Source organism: Leucopleurus acutus, assembly GCF_964270905.1.
Source record: "Leucopleurus acutus genome assembly, chromosome: 17".
Lineage (NCBI taxonomy): Eukaryota > Metazoa > Chordata > Mammalia > Artiodactyla > Delphinidae > Leucopleurus > Leucopleurus acutus.
Window position 1 is genome coordinate 45208827 of NC_139159.1, and position 26631 is coordinate 45235457.

Genomic DNA, 26631 nt, shown 5'->3' on the forward strand with positions numbered 1-26631 from the left:
GAGCCCCTCCCCTGGACTCATTCAAAGCGCCACGTCTCCTAGCTCCGGGCCACCAGCCATCCCGCAAGGACTTCCTCCGGTTAACCCCTCCCAGCCACCCGCCCAGAGTCACCGATCCCCAAGGCTCGGCGCCGCCACCAGGCCCGAAAGGGTCACCGCCAACTGCAGCCGCGGCGCGCTAGCTCTAACGGCTCCAGCCCCGCCCGGCCTCGCCCGCGCCCACGTGACACCCCACGCCCCGCCCACCGGCGTCCACGTGACCCGCTGCCCTGCTCCTAGTCTACGCTCGCTGCGTGGATCGCGGCCGGAGCCGCCATTGTTCCGCCGAGGGAGGACAGCGGGGCCTGGCCCTGGCGCGGAGACGCCGCTTAGCGGCCGCCGCTGGAGACACTCCCTCCCGCCGCCCCCCTCCTCCTGGCGGCGGCGGAGTGAGGCTGACGGGGGGCACTGGGAGCCCCCTGTCCTCCTGGCGGCGGCAGCGGCCGATCCCCGGCTCCGGCGCGAGGGGCGGCCGCAATGCGCTCGGCCTGAGGCGGTCCGGCCTGGCCTTACCTTGCTTCCCTTGACTGTTCCACGGCGTCTCTGCGCCCCGGCGTCGTTCTGCGAGTGCCCCTGACGGGAGGGAAGATGGCTACACGGAGCTGGCTGGACGAGCTGGCCCAGCAGGCCGAGGAGGGCTCAGCCCGGCTGCAGGAAATGCTCTCGGTCGGCCTAGGCTTTCTGCGCACCGAGTTGGGCCTCGACCTGGGGCTGGAGCCGAAACGGTACCCGGGCTGGGTGATCCTGGTGGGCATGGGCGCGCTCGGGCTCCTGCTGCTCTTCCTGCTCGGCTACGGCTGGGCCGCGGCTTGCGCCGGCGCCCGCAAGAAGCGGAGGAGCCCGCCTCGCAAGCGGGAGGAGGCGGCGGCCGCGCCGGGCCCGGCCGCTGACGACCTAGGCGTGCTGAAGAATCTCAGGAGCGAGGAGCAGAAGAAGAAGAACCGGAAGAAATTGCCGGAGAAGCCCAAAGTGAGTAGGGGAGGAGTGGCGGGAGAGTAGGGGCGAGGGGCCAGCGTGGAGCTCCTCGAGCTTGCGGGAGGCCAAACGCGAGCCGCCCCAGCCGGGAATGGAAAAGGAAAAGAGTGAGGTTAGTCGAGAGCCGGGACGCAGTCTCCCCAGGCGGAGGAGGTGATCGGTGGACACGTTTCTTGGAGAACGGTGGAAACTCAGGAAGCATGGGACCGGTGGGGAAGATGAGTGTAGAGGAAGGAAGTTAGACAGTGTGGGGTATGTTTAAATAGAAGCGCCCGGCGGTCAGGTCATTTTCGGGAACCTTGACCGCCGGAACGACATGCCAACGTCCCCGAGGCCTGCTGGGTCGGCTGCATGTGTGTGCGGAGGCTGATGGGACCTGACGGTGGGGAAGTTGTGGCAAGACTGCGCCGGGGAGGCAGAGCCTGGCTCAGGTCACACTGAGATGGGGAGATACGGCGGCCTGCAGACTCCGGGGCTGACTCGAGGCTTAAAGGTACCCAGGTTTGGACGCGCTTCCATTTTAGTTGGGACTGTTGAAGGGAGACGGTGGCCCACTCTCTTTCCGGTGCCTGTGGCAAGTGGAGGCCGGACCTGGAGCAAGGCAAGAGGGGGGTCTGTTTTCTCGGGTACTCGGGGCTCCGGGGCCCCCCGAGAGAGCGCTCAGGCAAGTTCGGCGGAGCGGTGTGGGCGTTTTGAAATAGAGTAAAGGGATGACAGAGCAGAAAGGCGCAGGCTGCGTGAGGCGTTCCGGCACCGATTTACCGGGCCACGTGTGGAAATGCAGAGAGCATCACAGCTGTTTTAGCATGCCTTCGCGTTTCATTTCTGCGGCCTTTATGGCCATTTCCCCGCGGTTCTCCCATTGGAACGTTCATGGTTTTATTCATTTAAAAAAAAAAGTACCGTGCAGTTGAACAGGGTATGGAGGGTGTGCAAAATGAGAAGCAGCTCCTAACCTATTTTTATAGCCACTGGATTTAGCTCTTCCCCTTTTCAGTACGATAAAGTACAATACTGTGTGACCTGCGCTCTGATTTTTGCTGGATACTGAGAAGTATACACGTGAGAGTTAAAGTCAGGCATGGAAACTAATACAGGAGACAGATTCAAAAATAATTCTAAAATTTTGTAGACTGACAGGTGCTGTAGAGGTGTGAGCAGTATAAATGAGGGTTGGAGAGTGGGAGATTATTTGCATTGGAGGCATTTAGGCAAGTTATTGGAGGAAGTGAGATCTGAGTTGAAGCTAAAGTAATGAGAGTATGGTTGGTAACAGTACAAAGGATAAGGTTGTAGTAGAGATGTGACAGGTCACAGTTACTGCATTATTAGGTCTAGATTAGACTTGCTGATTAAGAGGATGCAAGATACATGCAAGACCTGGAAAAGGATACAACTTTGTCAGTGTGAATACCACCTTAGGTTAGGAAAAGAGAAAATACAAGTGACTTGGAACATAGGTAATTATATTTAAACTTGTAGAGAGTATCAAGGATTACCAGAAAGTAATGTTATGGTGGAAATAAAGAACCTGGCTCCAAGACAGGAAAGAAGGTGATCTTGAAAAAAACACATACATTAATAAGCGTAGGACCAGTGTGGATGAAGCAGGGTGTGAAAATTTCAAAGCCCTGTTTGGGACGTCTGGAATTTCAGATAGACTTGGGTCAAGAGACAGGTGCTCCAAGAGCCCACACGAAGTGCATCACAACACTTGGGTGACCCATCTGAAGAAGGAACACAGACAGGCTCCTATGGAACTTGAGCTGTGAAATATGCTTATCAAACTTAGTACTTATTCCTTCTTCTTTTCATTTGAGTTAAGGAAAGGGGAATGAATAAATAAATCCAGTATTATCTTTGGAGAGTGGAGAATGGGAAGACTAACGGAGTGGTTGAATGTTAATCACGTGAGAAAATGTATTTGCCTACCTAATGGTAAAGTTGTGTTGGAGAAGTTCATCAGCACAAAACTGGCTTTCAAATGTTTTTGCAACCTACAGTGAAAACATTTTACATTGCAATACCCCCCACACATATATCAAACTATTCTATTTGTTTTTCTTTAATGATATTTGTGACCCACTAAATTGGTTTCATATTTGATTATGAGGCGTGACCCACAGTTAGAAAAACACTGCTTTATAGGGTTAAGAAATACAAGCTTCCATTTATTTAGTTAGTACTCATACGGTTTGCACTGTGCTAAATATTTACTTGGGGAAAAGCAGGATACTGCTTGCAAATTGAAGGCAGTAAAAAGGAAAACAATATTCATATGTCTCACAGTGAAGGAAATACAAAAGTAAAAGCTTAGTTTTTCCCCAGGGAGCTGCTTATTCCAGTTGTGGAAAAAGATATCAGAAAACCCTAGTGTGGGCCCAGGTGGCCAGGAAAAACCTTATCACAGAATTTGACTTTGAAAGTGGGGAGGAGCAGGATAGTGGGAGAGACTGAAGAAACAGCAATGGCTCAGGGGAGGAAGACTTAACTCTGTCAGCCTGGCAGGAATTAGGACCTCTAAATTTGAGTAAGGCATTTAACCATGCTCCGATTAGCTTATCTTGTTTATAAATTGAAGATCTTAGTTGAGTTAAAACACTGCAGGATTCCTCAGCGTGTTAACCCTAACTACTTGCAATAGACTGACTTTGGGGGTTTTTTTGGTCGTGCCACACGGCCTGTGGGATCCTAGTTCCCTGACCAGGGATCCAACCAGCATCCCCTGCATTCGAAGCATGGAGGCTTAACCACTGGAGCACCAGGGAAATCCCTGCAATAGAGTTACTTCGAATGCTTGTTAAATGGTGTAGATTCCTGAGTCCTACTACATATCTTGTAAATTCAGAATCTGTGGAACTGGGTTCAGGGAATCTGCATTTTTAACAAGCTCCCTTGCCTATGAGTTTGAAAATCATTCCCTGCAATAGGGCCGTAAGATCCATAGTATAAGAGAGATTTCTAAATGGAGTCATGTTTAATCTTATGATCCATCTTTTATTACTACATCATTCTGATAAACATTTTAAGATATACTTAATTCTGATTCAGGTGGAATCAGTGATGTCAACTACTGCAGTTTTTTAAAAGGACATTCCATATTTGTTTAAATATTTTATTTTCGTCCTTTCAGTCCATCCTTTTTAGTTTTCTCTTAAATCATTCCAAATTTTACAACTCGAATTTTCAAAATTTGTTTCTAGTTGCCTTCTTTTATTTGTAGAATAGATGTTGTTTAGCTTTTTAAAATCTATTCATAAGCATTTTTTTTTAATTCTTATATCAGTTTGCTTTTTATCCCCTAATTTCTTGCCATAAGTTTTGGGGGGAATGAATTGCAGTTTGTTCCCCTGTTAAAAGTGAAGGGAGTGATGAAGGGGGCAGCACTTTTCACTGGGCTTAGCTCTTGGCATTTTTGGAAATCATTGTTTTCATACATGTATTTTTCATGACACCTAGTTCATTGTGAGTGTTAAATAGGCACTCAGTAAATATTTTTTGCTTGACTTAATCTGTGCAGTGATATGGATGGATGTAAGATCTCAGATAACTGGTCTTTAACAATTGTTGCTTTGAATTTCAACTGGAAGCAGGTAACCAAGATCATCGTCAAAGAAAACTCATTTTAGTGGACAAGTTTTTTTCATATTAGTTTAGGAATTTTCATAAAGATTTGCCATAGTGCGATTGTTAATATCTATAAGCTCAGTAAATAAAAGAGTAGTGTTTTGTCTTGTTTGCTACTGTATAACCTTGCACGGTGCTGGCAGTCAATAAGTAATTATTGAATGCATAATATAGTAAGATGTCCCACCAAAGTATTTATGCAACATACTCCTATTTTTCATGCCTAGTAAATTCCATGTGAGCCACCTTTTTATTTTTACAGTGGAAAATGGCTGTGTTTGCCTCATCTGGCTAAAATTTTGTAAGGTCCATCTTTCTACAGCCAATAAATCATTCTAATAGTATGCTATGTCTTTTGTAGTCATTACTTCTTTTCCAGTTTCACTGCCACTGCCCTGCTTTTGGACTTTATTACCTTTTGCTTAGGCTGTCCTAAGCATCCTAACTTGTTTTCCTGTTTCCAGTCCCTTTGTTGCCAATCCTTTCTACGCACTCATGCCAGCTAAATCTTTTAAAGCCCAGTTCTGATCATGTGACTTTCAAGTTCACATCTTTTCAGTAGTTCCTCAGCACCTGCTGAATAAGATCCAGTGACATGGCACTCAAGCCTTTTCATGATCTAACCCCATCTTAGATTTATCTCATACCATTACCCCTAAGACATTACCATTAGCTAGACGTCAGTGTCTCTTTATTCATATTATCTTTTTCTATTCATATTATTTTTTCTAAAAGGCCTGTTTTTTCTGTATCTCTACCAATTTCTACCTATCCTTCAAGGCCCAGGTACATTGCTGCCTTTACTATAAAGCCTTCTCTAGCTCCCCAGCTAGAGTTAGTCTCTCTTTTTTTATGTTTATTTTATATTTTTTATGAGAGCTGAAACAAGAAGGCAGAGCATTGCCTGGGAATGTGCTTGTAGGATGACTCAGATCTTTTCACAGCTATGTGCATGCCCAAGAATGACAAGTATTGATTTTGGGGTTAGAAATAAATTTTAGTGAGTAAGCAAATTTCCAATATGGAATCTTCAGATAGTGGTGATCAACTGTTTATTTGCCTGTGTCTGTAACTGGACTATTCCTCTCATCTCCAAAACCTCATGTCTAGATGTACACTGAATTTCTTCAATTAGAAACCTGATGTTTGTCTGAAAAACTTTAACATCGCCAAAACAGGGCTTATAATTCCCTGCCCTCTCCCAGTCTTCCCATTTCTATAAATGGTAAATGACTCTGCCATTCCTTCAGTCATACAAGCCAAAAATCTAAGAATCGTTCTTGGTTCTTCTCTTTTCCTTACCTCCTCATCTTCACCTCATATCCTAATCCTTCAGCAAGTACCATCAGTTTTATCTCCAAAACATATATTTAGTCCAGCTATTATCACCTTAACTCACTTGTACAGCAGTAGCTTCTGTTGGCTGCCCCCAGTGCTTCCTCGACACCCTAGTAAGGAGTCTTTTTAAAAACAAGTCACAGGGGCTTCCCTGGTGGCGCAGTGGTTGAGAGTCCGCCTGCCGATGCAGGGGACACGGGTTCGTGCCCCAGTCTGGGAAGAGCCCACATGCCGCGGAGCAGCTGAGCCCGTGAGCCATGGCCTCTGAGCCTGCGCGTCCGGAGCCTGTGCTCCGCAACGGGAGAGGCCACAACAGTGAGAGGCCTGTGTACCGCTAAAAAAAAAAAACCACAATCTTGTCTAAAATGAACATTTCAGTAGCTTTTGCATTTAAAATCTAAACTTCTTTCCTATATGGCCCGACACCTGCTCTTTTTCCTAAGCAGTTTTGAGTTGGTTTCCTCTCATTTGCTACCTTCACCTATAGTAATCTTTTTCAGTTCTTCAAACTCTCACAACCCAGTACCTTTACATGAGCTGTTATTAACATTTCTGGAACCATCTTGACCCCACTGTTCTAATCAGCCTTTAGATCTCACTTTTAAAACTTACCTTCCCAGAAAATGCTTTCCTGATCACCCTATTTGAAATAGGCATCCCCTTTTATTTTCTGTCTTAACCTCTTATATGTGTTTCCTTTATTGTAGTTTGTAAATTGTCTAGTAACTTATTCATTTACTTTTGCTCAGGGTCTTTTCTCTCCACTAGATTATAAGCCTTGATATGGGATAGCAAGCAGTGACTGGCATATAACAGCCTTTGATAATTATTTGTTAAACTAAGTGCTGAATGCAGTATCTAAAATGACATCTCACTGTTTAGTTGAATAATCTAAACTGTTACGGGGCTAAATAAATTTGTCTTTTAAGATATTCTCAATAGAATTATGTCTTTTATTCATAGGTGGTAGTTTTGCCATGTCATCCCAGGTATTACTAAAGTTACGTGTCATCTACAGGGTTTTCTTTTTCCCTTTAAGTCACTAGTCCCCTTAGTTTTAACTCTTAGAAGAATACTCATTTGATTTAAAAATCTTGAGTGATAGGTAAAACAAACATTCCTGATTTTACCAAAAGGAATCTTGAGTTTCAGAGAGATTAAGTGACTTATTCAAGGTCATAGAGCAAAGGCATTTCAAAGGCAAAACAATATCCTGATTTCTAGTCTAAGAACTCACTGTTATTTCCATTATACCTCTCTGATTTTTTTTTAACCTCTCATTTTGATAGCATGTTCCAGGATATTATATTGCATTCAGAGAACAAATCTAATTTTCTCAGTGAATTACTTTATTGCCTTTAAATTTTACTTTTAGAATCAGAAGTTTCTGCTAAAAATTATAATGACCTTTACAGAATCTCCAGAATTTTGCCTCTGTTTGGTTACATGACAGGACTTTTTCATCCTGTCATTTTCTTCTGCCAGAGGCCTTGCAGAAAAGACCTTCAATAGTTCTGACAGAAAAGACCTTAAATAGTCGTGCTCATCTTAAATACCAAGAGCAGCAATAAACCCTCCGAACACTTGTTTTTGTTGCACTTTGGCTTTATTGAGGAATGTACTACTTCTCAAGGTTGTGAGAGCCTTGAAAACATTTTTAAATGATTGTTACTATTATTACTATTCAAACAAAATCATAGGATCTCTGTGAGGAGTTGGTGTTATCTGACCAGTTTTATTTGGCCGCGCCGCACGGCTTGTGGGATCCTAGTTCCTCAACCAGGGATTGAACCCGGCCCTTGGCAGTGAAAGCGCCGAGTCCTAACCACTGGATCACCTGGGAATTCCTCTCCAGTTTTTAAATTTACTCTGTTTTCTTTCCAGCTATGCTAGTGGTTTTCAAACTGTTCCACAGAATGCCAGTATTCCAGAATGCATCCATCAGGATCTGAGAAAGAATTACATGGATATGTGTCTGCTGTATCACCTGTAATCCTTATCTCAGTACCCATCTGACATAAAGCCTTGAAAACCAAAGCTGTATTTACCGTTCCAGAAATCATCTTTAGAATAATTTGGCCATGTGATAGGTATTGAATGTCATCTCTCTAACCTATAAAAGTAGCCCTGAGCATCCCAGATGCAGTCAACAAAGAGATGTTTTGAAATCCCTGAAGAGGATTTAGTTTTGGCTAGCTGTTGAGAAGGCACAAGGATCTTTACCCTAAAGGAAATAACTCAGGATATATAGCAAGATTTTGCAAATTTGATTTATAGGCCATATTTGTAAGATTATCCTCTTAGTTTTTAGGAGTTTAAAATTGGGGGTGAATTTAAAAATAAGTTGGTAAATTACTGTGACTGAAGCTGTAGTTTATGTGTATGTTTAGTTTACGTAATTGATATGTGCACAACATTTGGCAGGAAAAAACACACAATTTGTGTTCTCACATAAATGACAAGAAATTATTCTATCTTGAATATGTATCAGCACTCTTCACAACTAAAACTAAGAAACTGACAAAGACTTAGTCTTGTCCATTAAATGAGATAATGCATGTGCTTGGCACATGGCAAATACTTGGAAATTATTAGATCTATCAGCTAAAGATGATATCTCTTGAATTTCCATGATGTCTTGCCTTTATTTTTTTTTATCATGGACATAATATGTAGTCTTATGCTTCCTGTATGCTCAGTATAATTTCCAGCTAAGAAAATTAAGACTCCAGTGAAGTAGTAACTTGTCCAGGGTGATAGACATTTGGGATTCAACCGTGGTCTCAGCTTGCCTTCAAAACTTATACTCTTCTCCTTAAAGAGGCTGGGGAATGGGGCTGGGTGGAGGGCGGGGCGGGGGGAGGCAGAGTACATCTTTTGTCTGTTATTTTATGTGGACCTTTTTTTTTTTTTTTTTTTTTGCCGTACGTGGGCCCCTCACTGTTGTGGCCTCTCCCGTTGCGGAGCACAGGCTCCGGACGCGCAGGCTCAGCGGGCATGGCTCACGGGCCCAGCCGCTCCGCGGCATGTGGGATCCTCCCGGACTGGGGCACGAACCCGTGTCCCTTGCATCAGCAGGCGGACTGTCAACCACTGTGCCACCAGGGAAGCCCTGTCTGTTAGTTTAGTGTGCGCTATTGTGTACCTGTGTTCTTCCTTTGCTTTGGTCGAAGCTTCTCAAGGGCAGGAATCGTGCCTCACTTGTCTTTGTTTCAAGGTTTTAAGGGTTCTGCATATTACTCTACTGAGTTCACTTACTGGATATTGAGTGAATGAACATGAATGATTATTGTGTAATTTTTTTAGAAAACAGTGAAACTGTAAGCAGCTTTTTAAAAAAGAAAGATAGTATGACATGTCTCTAGAGCAAGCCTGGACTATTTTTAGCCTCTGAGAGGATACATTTACTCATCATTTGTATTCTGTTAACTTCCCAAAAGAATTTGTGTCTGGAGCATTGGGCCCATTGGATACATGTACAGTTTGTTAGCTCTCTTGACCACCAGGACTTAACGTTTATTTAGAGCTTGCTAGTATGAAAAATGACTTGAGTGCTGGAACATGGGATGAGGTTATGGGTCATCATAGCTTTGGAGAGGAAAGGATATTGAAGGAGAGAAACTGTTTCTTGAGCAAGTAAAGTATGCTTTCACATGTTTTCTCATTTCCTGTCACTTTAACAAGTTACATAAGACAAGTTACATATTTTCTTCATATTTACAGATGATGAAGTTGAGGGTTAAGTCAAGGAAAATGCTTAAAGTCACAGTGATTAAATATGGAAGTTGGGCCTTAATCCCAGGTTGTCCATTCCAAAGCCCGTAGTCTTTTCATATTTCACTTTTTTTTTTGGTAGTTAGTAGACTACCCTTCTAGTTTCTAAACTTAAGAAGTGGACTTCCCTGGTGGTGCGGTGGTTAAAAATCCACCTGCCAGTGCAGGGAACATGGGTTCGGGAAGATCCCACATTTCGCAGAGCAACTAAGCTCATGTGCCACAACTACTGAGCCTGCGCTCTAGAGCTCACAGGCCACAACTGTTGAGCCCACGAGCCACAACTGCTGAGCCCGCAAGCCACAACTGCTGAGCCCGCGAGCCACAACTACTGAGCCCATGTGCCACAACTGCTGAAGCCCAGGCGCCTAGAGCCCATGCTCCGCAACAAGAGAAGCCACTGCAGTGAGAAGCCCACACACTGCAACAAAGAGTAGCCCCCACTTGCTGCAACTAGAGAAAGCCCGCGCGCAGCAATGAAGACCCAATACAGCCAAAACTAAATAAAATAATTTTTTTTTTTTTTTGCGGTACGCGGGCCCCTCACCGCTGTGGCCTCTACCATTGCGGAGCACAGGCTCCGGACACGCAGGCTCAGTGGCCATGGCTCATGGGCCCAGCTGCTCTGCGGCATGTGGGATCCTCCCGGACCGGGACACGAACCCGTGTCCCCTGCATCAGCAGGTGGACTCTCAACCACTGCGCCACCAGGGAAGCCCCTAAAATAATTTTTTTTAAAAAATTAAAAAATAAATAAATAAACTTAAGAAGTTTCCAAGTAATTTGAAGTCATGGTTTGTACATTTCGTAGCTAAAAATAAAATTTATATAACTAAGTGGAAATAGGATTCTAAATGCTTTCATTTTAGAAGTGTGAAATGTTAAACCTTGTATATGCTTACCTTAGCTATAGATTCTTCTGCAATTTAGAATCAGTTTAACAGATATATAAAGGCCACTCAAATGGAGTAGAAGTCTATTATTAAGCATATCTTCTTATTCTGAACCTTAAAACTCTCAGAGGGCAGATTCCTTTCATATGTCCTTGACCCTGAGGTCCCTATGTGATGCCTTGTACTTAATTACTTAATAAATGTTTATGAAATTAGTAAATTGGAGATTGACTAATATGAAGAATTTTATTGAGTAGTTATCAAATAAGACCCTGTTCCCCTGCTGTGTGGCCCCCTCCTCCATTTTATTTTCCTGATTGTCAGCTAGGTGTCTTCATTCTGCCTTATCACCCTCCCAACACACACACACGTTCTTTTGTGAATATATTTTTTAAAAGGATCTGGGATGGGAGTTGAGGGAATGTTTAATAACAAGGCTGACATGGCATTATCTACAAGTTTATCCATGTAAGGAATGATTATATCATTTTTCTGTTACTGGTTGATTTTCACCAAATTTGAAGGACATTTTGGGGTGGTCTAATTTAAAATATAGATTGCATGCTATATATAAAATTAACTTTGGTTGGCCCTGGAGGGGAACACCTCAGAATTTTCCAGAGAATTTTAAACCGGGGTACAGCAAGAGGCCCATGTAATTCTAACCTGTAGAAACAGCACCATATATATTATAAAGTCTCTATGATCAGAGAAGATACTTTCATGTAAAACCCAGCATGAAAGTCATATTGGATTTGAAGTGTTAGTTTGCATTAGTTCTTTTCATGTGAGCAGATCTACATAATATGCTTCCATTTAGGGATTTGCTAATTTAAATGTGATTAATGCTTTACCAGGACAAGGCTTCCTTGACCAGCTAGTAGAGATCAGATTAGTGCTGTTGATAGGTAGGAGAGGCACAACCATCAAAGTGTATCCTCTTTTCCTGCTACCTAAGAATGCTGTTGACTTTTCCCTTGGGATAGGGGGCTTATTATTTCATGGCGTCAGGCATTTGTGGGGAGCTGTTGGTGACTTACGGAACCCCAATAGTTAGGAGACCTATATAAAGCCCAAAAGTTAGTGGAAAATTGGGAAATCTGCATAGGCCAGAGCTGCAGTTCTAGCCGCTACATAAGTTGTTGCAAAGAAGGAAGTAAAATTGGCACAGGTTGGAATGTGGGACCACCTTTGGCTTGCTGATCATTGCAGAGCCTATGAAATGGAGACTGAGTGTTCCTCTGCTGGTCACTGATTGAGGACTTCAGACTTTGTATTTGTCCAGAAGGAAAGATTTTTTCATCTTTCATTTGGGAGGCTCTATCAGCATTGTTTGCAGTTGTCTCAAAGGAATTGCATTGAACTTTTTAGCGGTTTTTAAGATAGTTTTTAACCACTTAATTTCACCTTTTTACAGTTACTATATAAATTAAAATGACTCAATTTAGTCATTTACATGAGTAAAATGGAGGTATCATATAAGTGACTATGATAGTTTGCTGAAGGGATTAGTTAAATGAAGTTTCATAGATGTGAGGCTTGTGAGCTGCCACGTGAAGAGAGGGAAACTGTGGACTTAGAGCTGTAAGATTGGTCAGTTGGAGTAAAGCTTACATGGAAAGGTGAGGATGACCCCAGAAAATCAGAAAAAGTAAGTTTGACTAGTCTGAAATAAGAGATGGCATACGAGAACTGACAAGTAAGATGGTGATACGGGAAAGTAGAATTAAATAAAGTTTTATGTTCCTGGTGTGGATATGGCTCTAAGCCCAAATTCCTTTCTGGGGTTTCTGACCTTTCTCAATGCATTGTCTCCTCCGCCCCTCCCTGCCCCCCCTATATACATAAACACAGAGAAATGAGAAGAGACAGCATTAAAGTGGCAAAACAGCCCAGAGGAAAGAAAAACCAAACCGAGAGTGAGGACACTTGGTTTCAACATTAGCTGTCTGACTTTAACAAGTTGCTTAAGACTCAGCATATTAAATTTGAGTTAATTAGGAATTTAATCAGCTAAAAGACAGCTTTTGTTTGGATTTTTCTGCCATAAATCTTTGGGAAGCCTGCAGATTGGGTTTTGGAATATTAATGGTTTCTCTTTCCAACTGCATATCCCTGATAATTTTGCACAAATGCAGGTAATGTCACATTAGAAAAACTTTGAACATTCATATTGTTTTTGTTACTATAACTCCGCTGTAATAAGTAATCTGGTGGAAATCTGTTCTGCAAGAAGTAGAAATAAAGCAATTTAAACTAGTATATTGATTTACTAACTTACTGTGTTGAATATGAGAAGAATGGGCAAGTGAAAAGTAGTAGTAAGATCCAGAAAGAAGAGGTTAGAAATACAGATACCTGGGAGATACCTGGGCCCTTTTCTTCAAAGTTCTGAATCTAAGTATATTTCTGGTGATGGGGCTCAGAAATGCTTCATTTAAAAAAAAAAAACCCAAACTGGTGATTCTGATTAAAAGCCAGAATTGGTGTTCAGAGACTTAATTCTACTCATGAACACCTCTAAGTGCTGTCATTTTATTTTGGGGTTGTTAGGAAAACTGAGGTAGCCTTTTTATGTGGCAGTGGGTTAGTAAAGCTTCTTAATCCTAGAATAGTAGAGCTATTAGATTGTAAGATTACAGGGGACATTAGCGATTATCTAATACAGAGACCAACAAACTGTGGTCCATGGACCAAATCTGGCCCTCCACCTGTGTTTGTAAAGCTTTTTGTAACACAGAGGTACTCATTCCTTTATGTATCATCTATGGCTGCTTTTGTGCTACAGTAGCAGAGTTTTGTAGTTGCGACAGAGACTCCATAGCTCACAAAGCCTAAAATATTTTCTGTCTGGCCCTTTACCAAAAAAAGTTTGTGGACTTTTGAATAGATCAGACCTATCACTTTTATAGATGTAGAAAAAACACTCAAAGATAACGAGTGAAATACTCTGAGATTACACAGCCAATTGGTGGTCAGAGTGCAAAGACAATTTAGTTCTTTTTCCTGCTTCCATTCCACTATTTTTTGTTGGAGGTACTGATGCCTGGGTGAAATCAGAAAATAAATTTGTCGTACAGTTTTGCTTATAAGTTCATTCTTTATTATATTACAAGATGTAGTTCCTAGGGACAATAGTCTTAGATAACACAGCTGTACAAAAATCTTTTTAATTTGGGTCGGGGGTAGAATTTGATTGTTGTATATTCTGTGTCCTGAGTACAAATCTTTGATTTGCTCTGCCAAGCAGTTTGATAACAGAATCCATTATTGTTGCTGTGCAGCCAAACGGACGGACCATCGAAGTGGCTGAGGAAGAGGTCCGAACTCCTCGGAGTGCAGCAGCTAAGCAGCCATTAGAGACACACAAGAAAAATGAAAAGGTCAGTTGGGAGCATGTGAAATTATATGCAAGGCTCTTAATAAAGAGAGTGACATATAAAATGTTACATGTACACCCCCATTTAAGGAAAGCTAAAAATCTGAATTTATCATAGCGATGGATGGGTGGTAGAGGTTTAAGTAAGTTGGTTTTGTTTGTTTGTTTTTTAAGGAGGGATGTATTACCAAGTATTTTATACATTGCTGTGACATTATTAAGTTTTCATTTTGCCAGGAACAATTTATTCATGACTTGAACATCTTTTATATGAGTAAGGTTCCAGATATGTAACATACCTCTTATTGGAAAACAAAATTGTGATACCTTTGTTAATAGTGCACTTTTGGCATGGAAAGCTTGGCAAAATTGTTCTATGGTATTAAGTGTTAATGTAGATTTCTATTGTGACAGCGACATAATCATCTACTTATTAGATACAATTTGAATTTGTTTAACAAAGGAAAATATTCTGTACTCAGGTCATTATTAAAAGGTTTGGATGTGCACTCTTAAGTTTTCAAATAAGACAAACTATTATACCCCGTTAATGGTACATTCCTGGGGTTTTATTCATTTTCCAGTTGCCAGTGTTAGAACCATCCCGTTTTTATTTGACTTAATTTAGTTTGTAAGTAGGCAGAATGTACAAGACTCTGTTAACAGTGGTACCTCCTGCTGTGGGCGAGAGACTTTTTATTTAATTCTTTTTGGTACATTAAAAGTTGCAACCTCCCCCGCCCCTTTTTTTTAACCCTTGCATGCATAGCTCCTTTTCAGGGAAAACGAACAAAAAACCACAGGTAGGTAAGTGGTTTCTAGGAACCAAGGTGCCACAACTCCAGCCCTGTAGAGTAGTGGTGTGAAGTGGTTGGTACAGTTTCTTAATGCTCATAATTTCAAAATACCACTGAAGAACTGGTGAGATCAATTCTGCCCTGTAACCCGGTGAAATTGGTCTAGGGCCAAGACAGCTGCAGGTAGGATGGCTTAAAATGAAGGATGGTTGTGGGAAAGAATTAAATATATGTCTGACTTTGCCTTTGGCAGAAAAATAAATAGTAAAATTACTTTTATTAACAAATAAGCATACAATTTAGGGATTGTGAATTTACACTGTGAATAGTTTATATGCTTAATGTAGATGTATACTTCTCCCATCTAGTGTTTCCTTGTTCCTGGGCTTTCTCTCTACTAGTGAGCATTTTATACTTAACTCCTGCTTCCACTCCCTGAATTATCCTGAAAAATCTGTAGTTGGAATAATTAATCAACTACCATTCATCTCTGATTGATTAATTATATATAGATTGTATGTATCAGGATGTAAAACCATAGTTTAAAGTTTTAAATCATTCTGAAATCTCTTATGCTGGAAAGTAATTATAATGGTTGATATTTGTTAAGTATCTAAAACATGGCAGGCACTGTGGAAGGTGAGGTCTGTGTGTATATCGTACATATTTACTTCGTACATAATTACTTATTTAATTATAAGTAAATATATTTACTTATAATATAGTAGGGACAACTTATTGAGCACTTACTGGGTGTACTTTTAAGACTTTATAGAATATTTATACATGTTACTTTAATTATCCTTGCAAGAATGCTGAGGAGGTGGTATCATATCTTACAAATAAGAAACGTGAGGCTTAAGTTACTTAAGCTTTTAAAAGTACAGTCAGTTCTAACCTAGACTAACCTGACTCCAAAGTCTGTGCTTTTTTACTGCTCTGTATTATTTCTGGTCCTTTCAAAAACTCTTCCAGGCAAATAGCATTAGTCCCATTTACAGATAAGGGCTCTGAAGCATAGAGGGATTGTGTGATTTCTCTAAGTTCATACGTAGTTTCTGAACTGGGATTTGAACCCAGCTCATTCTGATGCCAAAGCCCATGCGCTGTTTAATCACTTGACAGAACCACCTCCTTTCAGTTGCCATTGCTTTTTTAGTGCAAGGCTTCTACCTTTGGTTTGTCGCCTATTTGATTTCACTTTTTGCATAATAATAAATGCTACCACTCACGCTTAATGTTTCTTTTCGCAATCCTACATCTTGAATTTATGCTTTTTAACTTGGTTCAGTCCAGGTGACTCTCATTTCAGTTAACTTTTTATGCTATTGTGCTGTATGCTTTTGTGTGTTTTAAATATGTGGTTTTTTTTTCAGACTTCTTACTGTCTTTTTTCGTAAATAAACATCTTACGTCTACTTATGCACCTAAATATATATTATTATGTATTTGTTTTCCTCTCAGAGCCACATTAGGCACTTTAAGAAATACGGTTTGCCCGTAAAGCAGTTGTACTCTATGCAGTGATTTTTTTTTTTTTTTTGGCAGTACACAGGCCTCCCACTGTTGTGGCTTCTCCAGTTGCAGGGCACAGGCTCCGGACGCGCAGGCTCAGCAGCCATGGCTCATGCGCCCAGCCGCTCCGTGGCATGTGGGATCCTCCCGGACCGGGGCATGAACTCGTGTCCCCTGCATCAGCAGGCGGACTCTCAACCACTGTGCCACCAGGGAAGCCCATATGCAGTGATATTGAATACCTTGTCCTGTCACTTGAGTAAGCCTTATAGATAAAACTGTCTAAAAACCGTATATGACAAAAGCTATAGATATTGGGTCTGTAAAGCAAGTTAAGCTACCAGGTCCATTTGGATATGAAGGTTAATGCTTCATTGATGCTAGTGTCTAGTAGAGTATACATTGGATCATTAGCCAGGCTGAATGCATTGTGCTATTTGATGATGAAGAGAATAAAGAGAAATGTAAGATGTATTTACCCTCAGAGAGATTACAGTCTAGTTAATGAAAGGCAAGCATAAGATAAGATACCAGGTAACATGCTGGCCTTGACTGCCAGGTATTCAGAGAAGTAAGATTATCCTATTTGGGTAGCCAGAAAAGATTGACTTAATTGGACTCTTGAGGATGGGGATGGTATTTCAGTGAGTAGTAGAAGTGGGGAGGCCAATTTTGGCAGGGGAGAGAAACAAATGAACACAGTCAGTCATTGTTCAGCTGAAACAAAACAACATATTCAGACTCAAGGGAAAGCCCTAGACAGGTTTGACTGGTCAGGATGGGGTGGGGTATGATAAAAACTTAGATATGCTCAGCTGGCAGCAACATTTGTGATTAACAAATCAGCATTGCATCTGTGATTGTAAAGGTCTGAATTAAGATAGAAGTGTAAAGATGGTTAGTAAGAAAAATAGCAAAAGCAAAAACGTATAAAAATTGGTTACCATCAGGTTGTTGCAGACAAAGTCAGTGGTGTCCTACTGAAATACTCATTCATTATAAATATTAACAAGTTCTTACATTTTCGTGATGCTACACAGAGTACAAAATGTTCTCACATCTCTTAATCCTAATGCACAGGGAGGAGGGTAGTATCATTTTTTTTATACAGCTCATTGAAAAGAGTTTAATGAATTGCCCAGGATCACATAGCTAGTAAGTAATGCTCTCTCAATTTCTTTGAGGTAGCAGTTCTCAAAGTATGGTCCGTGGACCCCTGTGAAGGCGTTCCAGGGACCTTTTTGTTGGGTCCCAGAAGACAAAACTGTTTTCAGGATAATTAAGACATTGTTTGTCTTTTCCACTGTGTTAATATTTGCATTAATGGTGCAAAAGCAGTAGTGAGTAAAACTACTGACGCCTTAGTACAAATAAAGGCAGTGACACCAAGCTACTTGTAGTTGAATTCTTTACTGCAATCCACTTACTTGGGGAAAAAAAAGGAAAAAAAAAATTAAAAAGCTAATTCCACTTAAGAGTATCCTTGATGAATCTGAAAAAATGATCATTATTCATTTTATTAAATCTTGACTTCTGAATACATGCCATTTAATTATTCTGTATGATGAAATGGGAAGTATGCATGTATGCTCTATACTGAAAAACAGTGGTTGCCTTGAGGAAAAACACCTGTGCAGTTGAGTTGCAAGCTGGACTAGCCACTTATTTCTTGTTACTCCATTTTTACTTGAGAGAACAACTGATAGACCATGGTTATTTAGAGTTGGGTATTTGTAGACATTTTCTCAAAAATAATCAAGACAGTTCAAGGAAAACAACTGATAGTACTGTTGCAAATGATAAAATGATTTGTTGCCAAGTGAAAATTAGAAATTTGGAAAATTTGTGTCTACCACCATGAGCTTGACAACATCCCAGAACTTAATGAATTTCTGATGAGATCAGCAGTGATGTTAACAAATGTGTTGGGTTTTTTTTTAATATTGTATATAATGGATTGGGTTTTTTTGTTTCTTTGTTTGTTTGTTTTTATCTGTTTGGTTGCACCAGGTCTTAGTTGCAGCAGGCGGGCTCCTTAGTTGCAGCTCAAGGGCTCCTTAGTGGCAGCTCGCCGGCTCCTTAGTTGTGGCATGAGAAATCTTAGTTGGGGCATGCATGTGGGATCTAGTTCCCTGACCAGGGATCGAACCCAGGCCCCCTGCATTGGGAGCGCACAGTCTTAACCACTGGGAGACCACCAGGGAAGTCCCCAGAATGTTTTTTGTTTTTTGGGGGTTTTTTATAAATTTTATTTATTTATGTATATATGTATGTATTGGCCGCGTCGGATCTTCCTTGCTGCGCGCGGGCTTTCTCTAGTTGTGGCGAGCAGGGGCTACTCTTCGTTGTGGTGCGCAGGCTTCTCATTGAGGTGGCTTCTTTTGTTGCAGAGCACACGCTCTAGGCGCGCAGGCTTCAGTAGTTGTGACGCGGCAGGCTCACTAGTTGTGGCTCATGGGCTCTAGAGCACAGGCTCAGTAGTTGTGGTGCACGGGCTTAGTTGCTCCCTGGCATGTGGGATCTTCCCGGACCAGGGCTCGAACCCGTGTCTCCTGCATTGACAGGCAGATTCTTAACCACTGTGTCATCAGGGAAGCCCCCCAGAATGTTTTTTAACCTTTTGGAAGATGTATGTAACTCAGTGAATCAGTATTTTCCAAATGCTCAATGCTTACATGTTACAAAAGTAGACAAGTATAAAAGATTCATTTAAGGTGCAAGGTAGACCAATGGATTTTAATGTAGTAAAGTATAGAAAGCTCATTGATGTAGTTCCAGATTCCACATTGCAACAATTTTTAAGAAACTACCAGTTGACAAGTTTTTTTTTTTTGTTTTTTTTTTTGTTTTTTTTTTTTTGGCTATGTTGGGTCTTCGTTTCTGTGCGAGGGCTTTCTCCAGTTGCGGCGAGCGGGGGCCACTCCTCATCGCGGTGCGCGGGCCTCTCACTGTCGCGGCCTCTCTTGTTCCGGAGCACAAGCTCTACACGCGCAGGCTCAGTAGTTGTGGCTCACGGGCCCAGTTGCTCCGTGGCATGTGGGATCTTCCCAGACCAGGGCTCGAACCCGTGTCCCCTGCATTGGCAGGCAGATTCTCAACCACTGCGCCACCAGGGAAGCCCGACAAGTTTTAATGTAATATTTTTTCCTTCCTCTACCTAAAATCTTTCATGATTTCCTGTTGTTATTACTCGACAATCTTGAACATAATCCAATGGCACTGTGGCTCAAGTCTCTTTTCTTACCGCTTACCTTCTCTAAGCTCCAGACACTTTGGTTTTCTTTCTTTTCCTTTTTTTTTAAATTTAGTTTATTTATTTTATTATTTTTGACTGCGTTGGGTCTTTTCCTGCAGGTTTTCTCTAGTTGTGGCGTGCGGGCTTCTCATTGCGGTGGCTTCTCTTGTTGAGGAGCACAGGCTCTAGGCATGCAGGCTTCAGTAGTTGTGGCACATGGGCTCAGTAGTTGTGGCACATGGGCTCAGTAGTTGTGGCACATGGGCTCAGTAGTTGTGGCTTGCAGGCTGAGTAGTTATGGTGCACAGGCTTAGTTGTTTCGCGGCATGTGGGATCTTAGTTCCCCGACCAGGGATCGAACCTGCGTCCCCTGCATTGGAAGGCAGATTCTTAACCGCTGGACCGCCAGGGAAGTCCCCTCAATACCTTTTAAGAGTAGAAAAGAGTATCCTATGACCAAGAAGTTTGAGTGATTAGTGTTTAGAAGACCAAAGACAAAATTATTCTGAGGCAGCATAGATTTTATACAGGCATAAACTCTAGCAGTTAGCAAAATAGAGAAAAACCTGCATGCTCAGGGAGCTTACATACATTTGTTTTATGTTCCATAATACATCTTAGAAACTGTAGTTTCAAACCAGGGATTGGCAAGCCATGATCAGGTTCTCTGCCTATTGTTGAAAGTTCTATTGGAACACAGACACACTTATTCATTTGTTTATTGTCTGTGGCTGCTTTTGCAATACAACAGCAAAGTTGAGAGGCCTTATAGTCTACAAAGCCTAAAATATTTACTATCTGGTCCCTTTTTTTGCTGAACCCCTGTTTTAAACTCCTGATACAGTCTTTTGGGTTCATTAAAATGTTTCATTATCTGGAGTGCTTTAATATCATCTGATTCTCTAGGTCTTGGACTCTTGACCTTCCAGGCTCCCTTGTGCCGCGGTCTATAGCTTTGTGATTTCTTGGGTTTCACCCAAGGAATTAGTTTTCAAGAACTTCTTTAAGGTAAACCAAGTGGTTTTTTAAATAAAAGTGGGAATATCTTCCCAGAGAAGCCTCATTTCTGCCCGTAGACTTTTCTGTCTAAACACCTAATGAGTAGTGGAACTGAGACCAGGACTAGGACTTCTGCCATAACGCATCATTTTTCCATGATACCTGCTTGTATAGTGGCAAGAGGGGATCAAAAGTGAAATATGGTGAATTTGTATTTTATAATGCTATGATTGAAGTGAGAATGGAAGTGGAATCTCCAAGTGGAATTAGTTTAGGCTATTGGAAATGTGAGAACCAAATCTGGGAAAGAGTTCAGGGCTAGATAAAAGAAGTTCTTAAGAAAGGTTTCTTGTAAATTTTTTAAGATTATGAGTTGATAACCATGCTGTTTATGCAGTGTTCGTAACTTATGAGCTCACACCAAACATATTTAAATAATTTAATGGCTTAGATGATGAATCAAGTATACAAATGTAATAGCTCAAAGATTTTATTTGGGGGGACAGTGAGAGTTGGGAAGACAGGGCTATATGTAATGCAGTCTAATTTTAGGCTCTTTCATTGATTAACAAAATATTAGTAATGGAATACCTTCTATATGCAGGATATACTATTCTAAGCACAAGGAATATAATGGTTGGTAAAACAGGATAAAATGGTTGATAAAATTAACGAAATATTAATGGAATACCTTCTATGTGCAGTATATACTATCTAAACACAAAGAATATAATGGTTGATAAAACAGGATAAAATGATTGATAAAAGAGTCACTATTCTTATGAAGTTTAGTGGGGAAAACAACTAAAAACAAGCAAGTATAGTCTCTAAAAGTCAGGTGGTGTTAAATGCTGTGAAAGAAAATAACTAACCAGGGTGAGGAGAAAGAGGTAAAGTGCTCATTGTGGGCACTTCCTTGCACCTGCATCTCTACTCCTTACTTCCATTCAAAAAAAATGTATCAGAGTAATAGTGAGTGGAGAGATGCTGAGTCTAGTTTAAATCATACCTCCTCCCCAAAATGGGGGAAATCAGTTGCAAGCCTGTCTACTTTTTAAAAGGTTTGTAATACCTTTCATAATTAATCTCATCCTGATACTGTGTCACCAAGGTACTAAGATTAAGTAAACTGCTAGTTCAGACAGAGTAGAGAAATGGAATTCGTATGCCTCTTGGACCATTCATCCTTTGCCATTTAACCATGCCCAACTCATCTGTATGTTTGAGACAAGTGAGAAAAATAAATAGTGCCAAATGTGGAGCAGTATAAAATTAGGGACTTGCCACATTTAGGCAGGAAGTGGATGAAATTGATCCTAAAGCAATGGTTTTCAGACTTTTTCAAGTGGCAATTGCTAAAACTTTTCAAAATAAATTTCACTGACAACTTTTAATTTTGTCAGGTACACTTTTATTTTTGTTTATTTTCTTGGCTGCACCTCCTGGCATGTGGGATCTTAGTTCCCTGACCAGGGATCAAACTCACACCCCCTGCAGTGGAAGCGCAGAGTCTTAACCACTGGACTGCCAGGGAAATCCCATCAAGTACATTTTTTTTTAATTTGTTAATTTTTTTTGCTGATGTTTTTAAAATTAATTTTTATTGGAGTATGGTTGCTTTACAATGTTGTGTTAGTTTCTGCTGTACAACGAAGTGAATCAGTTATACGTACATGTATATGTATATGTGTATGTGTACGTATACATGTACGCATCCATTCTTTTTTAGATTTTCTTCCCATTTAGGTCACCACAGATCACTGAGTAGGGTTCCCTGTGCTAAACAGTAGGTTCTCATTAGTTATCTATTTTATACAATAGTAGTGTGTATATGTGAATCCCAGTCTCCCAGTTTGTCCCACCCCCACCCCCCTTGGTAACTGTAAGTTTGTTCTCCATATCTGTGACTCTGCTTTACCAGTAAGTTCATCTGTACCATTTTTCTAGATTCCACATATAAGCGATATTATACAAGTACATTTTTAAAACCACTGTCACCATTGCAAAAAAAGAAAGAAATTTTGACACAATGGAAGAAGAACAAAAATCTCGGAAAAAAGATTTTGCCGTGAGTTAATGAACAACCTTATACACCAGCCACTAGTCAGCAGACCAGAGCACTCTAGTATCCATTTCTAACCTTTAGAAAATACTCAGCATTCCTCTTTTTCATGCTCTGTTTACTTTATCACTCCTGACATTACCAGCAGAGACTTTAGATGATTACAGAGTTGTAAGTATTAGAGAGGTCTGTTCCCCCAAATTTTAAGGACTAGTACTTTCCAGATTAGAGAATTAATAAATTGAATAAGGATTACATTCAGAACCTGGCAACTTACCTTGTGTGTAAATGGCTAATTGCAAAATAAAGTATCATTTAACTAAAAATTTGTGCAGTATTCCTCTTCTGAGTTTTGTTGCAATGCAAATATTAGATTATACTCCCTAAGTTAATCTTTTCAGCATTAATTGGGCGCTGTTCTGCCTTTCTTTATACTTTGCAGTTCTTTAGAATAGCAGTATCTGTTAAGAGAGCAGTTAGCCATTTGAATAGATCTGCTTTTGTTGTCAAGGTATACCTTTTACCACTCTAATAAATGATAGCACTTATTTGGGTATTGTCTAATATTACGGAGTGTTCATTTATGTTAAGATTAAAAGATGAGCTTGATTATGGAAGTTATTTTTGTGTGTTTTCTTTGATAACCAGTTCATTTTTTTTTATATTTAAATTCTGTGAATTTGAGAGCAAATTACTCATAGTCTTAGAACTACTTTAGCATGTGCTTTAAAGACTGTACTCTCCAAATTGGAATACATAAGAAGATCCATTGGGATGAAGGAAGAAAATATTAGGCTTTCTGTTTATACTATTTTTTATCAAAATATTAAGCTTTACTCATGTTTTATATATAGTCATTGGCATTCTTATTTAGGATGTTAAAAGGTATTAATTAATTAATTGGGGAGAGGAAGATGACAGAGATAAAGCAAATGGGGTGGAACTTGAGCTGGGTTAAGAAAAAATAATGCACATCATTTTAGGCATTGGACATCGGTAGAGGGAGGGAGGGGGTACACGGTAAAGGGTACAAGGAAAGTCACCCTAAGCACCCAGGCTACCGTACTTTATTTTGAGAGAAAATTCATGGTCAGTAACGTTTGGGCAAAGACAAGAATATTTAGAGATGACAGTCGTGTTGGAACCAAATGATTGTATATGTGAATAAAAGAATATACAGTTGAGATTAATTTGTGGAAGACCTGTATCATATGAGGAAGTTATTAGACTTTATAGATGGTAGAAAATGGTAGGGAGTTTTTAAATGGGAATGTAAATTAATTGGACTGGTATAGATACGTTGGGAGATGAGCAATGGGAGGGAAGCCCTTGAAGATAAGAATTTCTCCTAATGTCTCATTTACATGTCTGTTTCTCCTATTAGATTAGTATAGTACACTTTCCATAAGTAGAAAGTTTTATTTAGTTCTGTATACTGAGTTCCTAAAACAATGTCTGACACATAGTAGGTATTTAATAAATCTTGATTGTATGAAGACCATTCAAGAGAGGCTAGTTTAATAATCCACCCAGCTCCATAGTGAAGCCTGACAACAATGGGGGGAAGGACTATGGGTAACAGGAAGGCAGAACTTACGTTCTCAGTTTTCCTTCAACTGTTAGCTGTAATGGAGCTGATCAGAAGTAAGACATTCACCTCAGTAGGATGGCTGGGTCAATTAGTAGTGTGTATACATATTTACTTTATAGCTTTTTTTTTTTTTTTTTTTTTGCGGTACACAGGCCTCTCACTGTTGTGGCCTCTCCCATTGTGGAGCACAGGCTCTGGACGCGGAGGCTCAGCAGCCATGGCTCACGGGCCCAGCCGCTCTGCGGCATGTGGGATCTTCCCGGACTGGGGCACGAACCCACATCCCCTGCATCGGCAGGCAGACTCTCAACCACTAAACCACCAGGGAAGCCCACTTTAAAGCTTTTAATAGTATATTATGTTACTAAGTCTCATCTGAGTGAGAGGTTACTTTTAAAGTGAGGTTACTTTTAAAGGTAATAGTATAAAATCAAACAAGATGGAAGCCTAAATCAAGATAATTTCCCTTACTTTTCTGCAGATTTTAGTTTAATGACAAATCACAGTATATTTCAGTGTGAATGTAATTCCTGTCCTTTTTCCATAGCTTCCCTCTTTTAAAAAAAAAAAGCTGATTTATGCATGTGGCTTTGTAGTCAACAGTCTGCTTTCACATCTTATTTAATCCTTAAAAGAACCTTATGTGAAGTTGGTAGGAGTTTTTGTCCCATATGACAGTTGGGGAAAAGGGTTTAGAGTGATTCAACCCTAAATCACATAGCTAATACATGATTGAATTTATATTTGGCATTATATGTAGAGAGTCAGAAAGGAAAGTATTTGTGAGGCAAGGCTCTGGAGTCAGAACTGGATTTTAGTCTTGGTTTCAACACTTAACACTATGTCTTAGGCAAGTTATATAATCTCTTTATGGCCTCAGGTTTCCTTATCTGTAAGGCGGGGGGGGGGGGGGGGGGGGGGCAGGTACTTACTTTAGTTTCTATAGGTGTGACTGTCCAATATAGTAGCTGTTTGCCACGTGTGGCTATTTAGCATTCTTTTTCGTACTGTCTTATTAATAGTTTTAATATTGATTACATTTTGAAATGATAGTATTTTGGATGCGTTGGGTGAAATATAAAAATTAATGTTACATATTTTAACTTTTTAATATCTGCTAGAAAAATTTTAATTACATACGTGGCTTGTGTTATATTTCTGTTGGACAGTACTACTCTAGACCAGGGGCTGGCAAACTCTGACCCCCAAATTCAGCCAGATTCCTATTTTTAGAAATGCAGTTTTACTGGAACACAGTCACACCCATTTAATTATATATGGTATATGACTACTTTAATGTTACAGCAGCAGAATTATTTGGTTGCTACATATAGAACCATACGGCCTGCAAAGCCTAAAATATTTACTGTTTTATCCTTTATAGAAAAAGTTTGCTGGGAATTCCCTGGCGGTTCAGTAGTTAGGACTCTGCGCTTTCACTGCCAAGGATGTGGGTTCAATCCCTGGTTGGGGAACTGAGATTCCCACAAGCCACACGGCCAAAAAAAAAGAAAGAAAGAAAGAAAAAGGTTGCTGACCCTTGCTCTAGATTGTAACTGATAGATGCTCAGTGTGTTACATCTTTACTTAAGAGTAGATATGAGATACAGAAAGTAGATTAGTGGTGGGTGCCAGTGGGGAAAAGGTAGTAGGGAGTGACTGCTAATGGGTCCCAGGTTTCTTTTTAGGGATGATGAAAATGTTCTGGAATTAGATACCAGTGATAGTTGTGCAACTTCGAAGATACTGAAAACCACTGAACTACACTGAAAAAGATATCTCAATTTTTTTTAAGTGGATATGAGCCTGGTTTGGTAGAGGTAATAAACCAGTACCTTAAACATGATACATGTTAATGATAATGAGAACATGCAAAGAAACAGATGCATATCAACTATGGGGAACGTAAGAAAACATTTTAATAGTTTTTATGTATTCCCATGCCACTTGAGAATATTTGCAAGTAGTTTCTTGATAAGAAGCAATTAGCTATCATTTATTGCTTACTCAAACTGTCAGTTACTGCCTACCCTATTTCTTTTTAGTTGTAAACTTAACTTTAAGATAGTGCACAATAATACATACATAGCCAATCTCGGTAAATAGTCAAAATAATACATACATAGCCAATCTCGGTAAATAGTTAAATGAGTGAATACGAAGTATAAATAAAATCTATATTTTTAAATATTAGTTCTCTTCTGGAAACACCTATCTAAATATAGAAATCATGGATTCATGAAGTTTTTAGTAACCTTTTGAGAGGAGAAAATATTAGCAAAGGGAATTGGAAAGCCATTCCAAAAATGTCCATATCTTGCATATGTGTAGGTGTTTTTTCTTTAATGAATTACTACACATCTACCATATACAAATCTTAGGTATTTTCACACTGCTTGGAAACTGA

General features: G+C 40.4%; 1 protein-coding gene across 6 annotated transcripts in view; it reads left to right on the forward strand.

The window, feature by feature from the left end:
* Positions 1–296: 296 nt before the first annotated feature.
* The window catches only part of MTDH (metadherin), a 56018-nt gene continuing 29683 nt past the window's right edge, over positions 297–26631 (forward strand). For 4 of the 6 annotated variants that reach the window (XM_082858794.1, XM_082858793.1, XM_082858792.1 and 1 more), the window contains exons 1-2: positions 298–1008; positions 13931–14029. In XM_082858794.1, coding sequence (XP_082714920.1) covers positions 628–1008; positions 13931–14029 — 480 coding nt within the window. In that variant the 5' untranslated portion in view covers positions 298–627. Of the gene's footprint in view, positions 1009–13930; positions 14030–26631 lie in introns of all 6 variants that reach the window. The other 2 variants (XM_082858790.1, XM_082858789.1) reach the window with 1 other exon arrangement.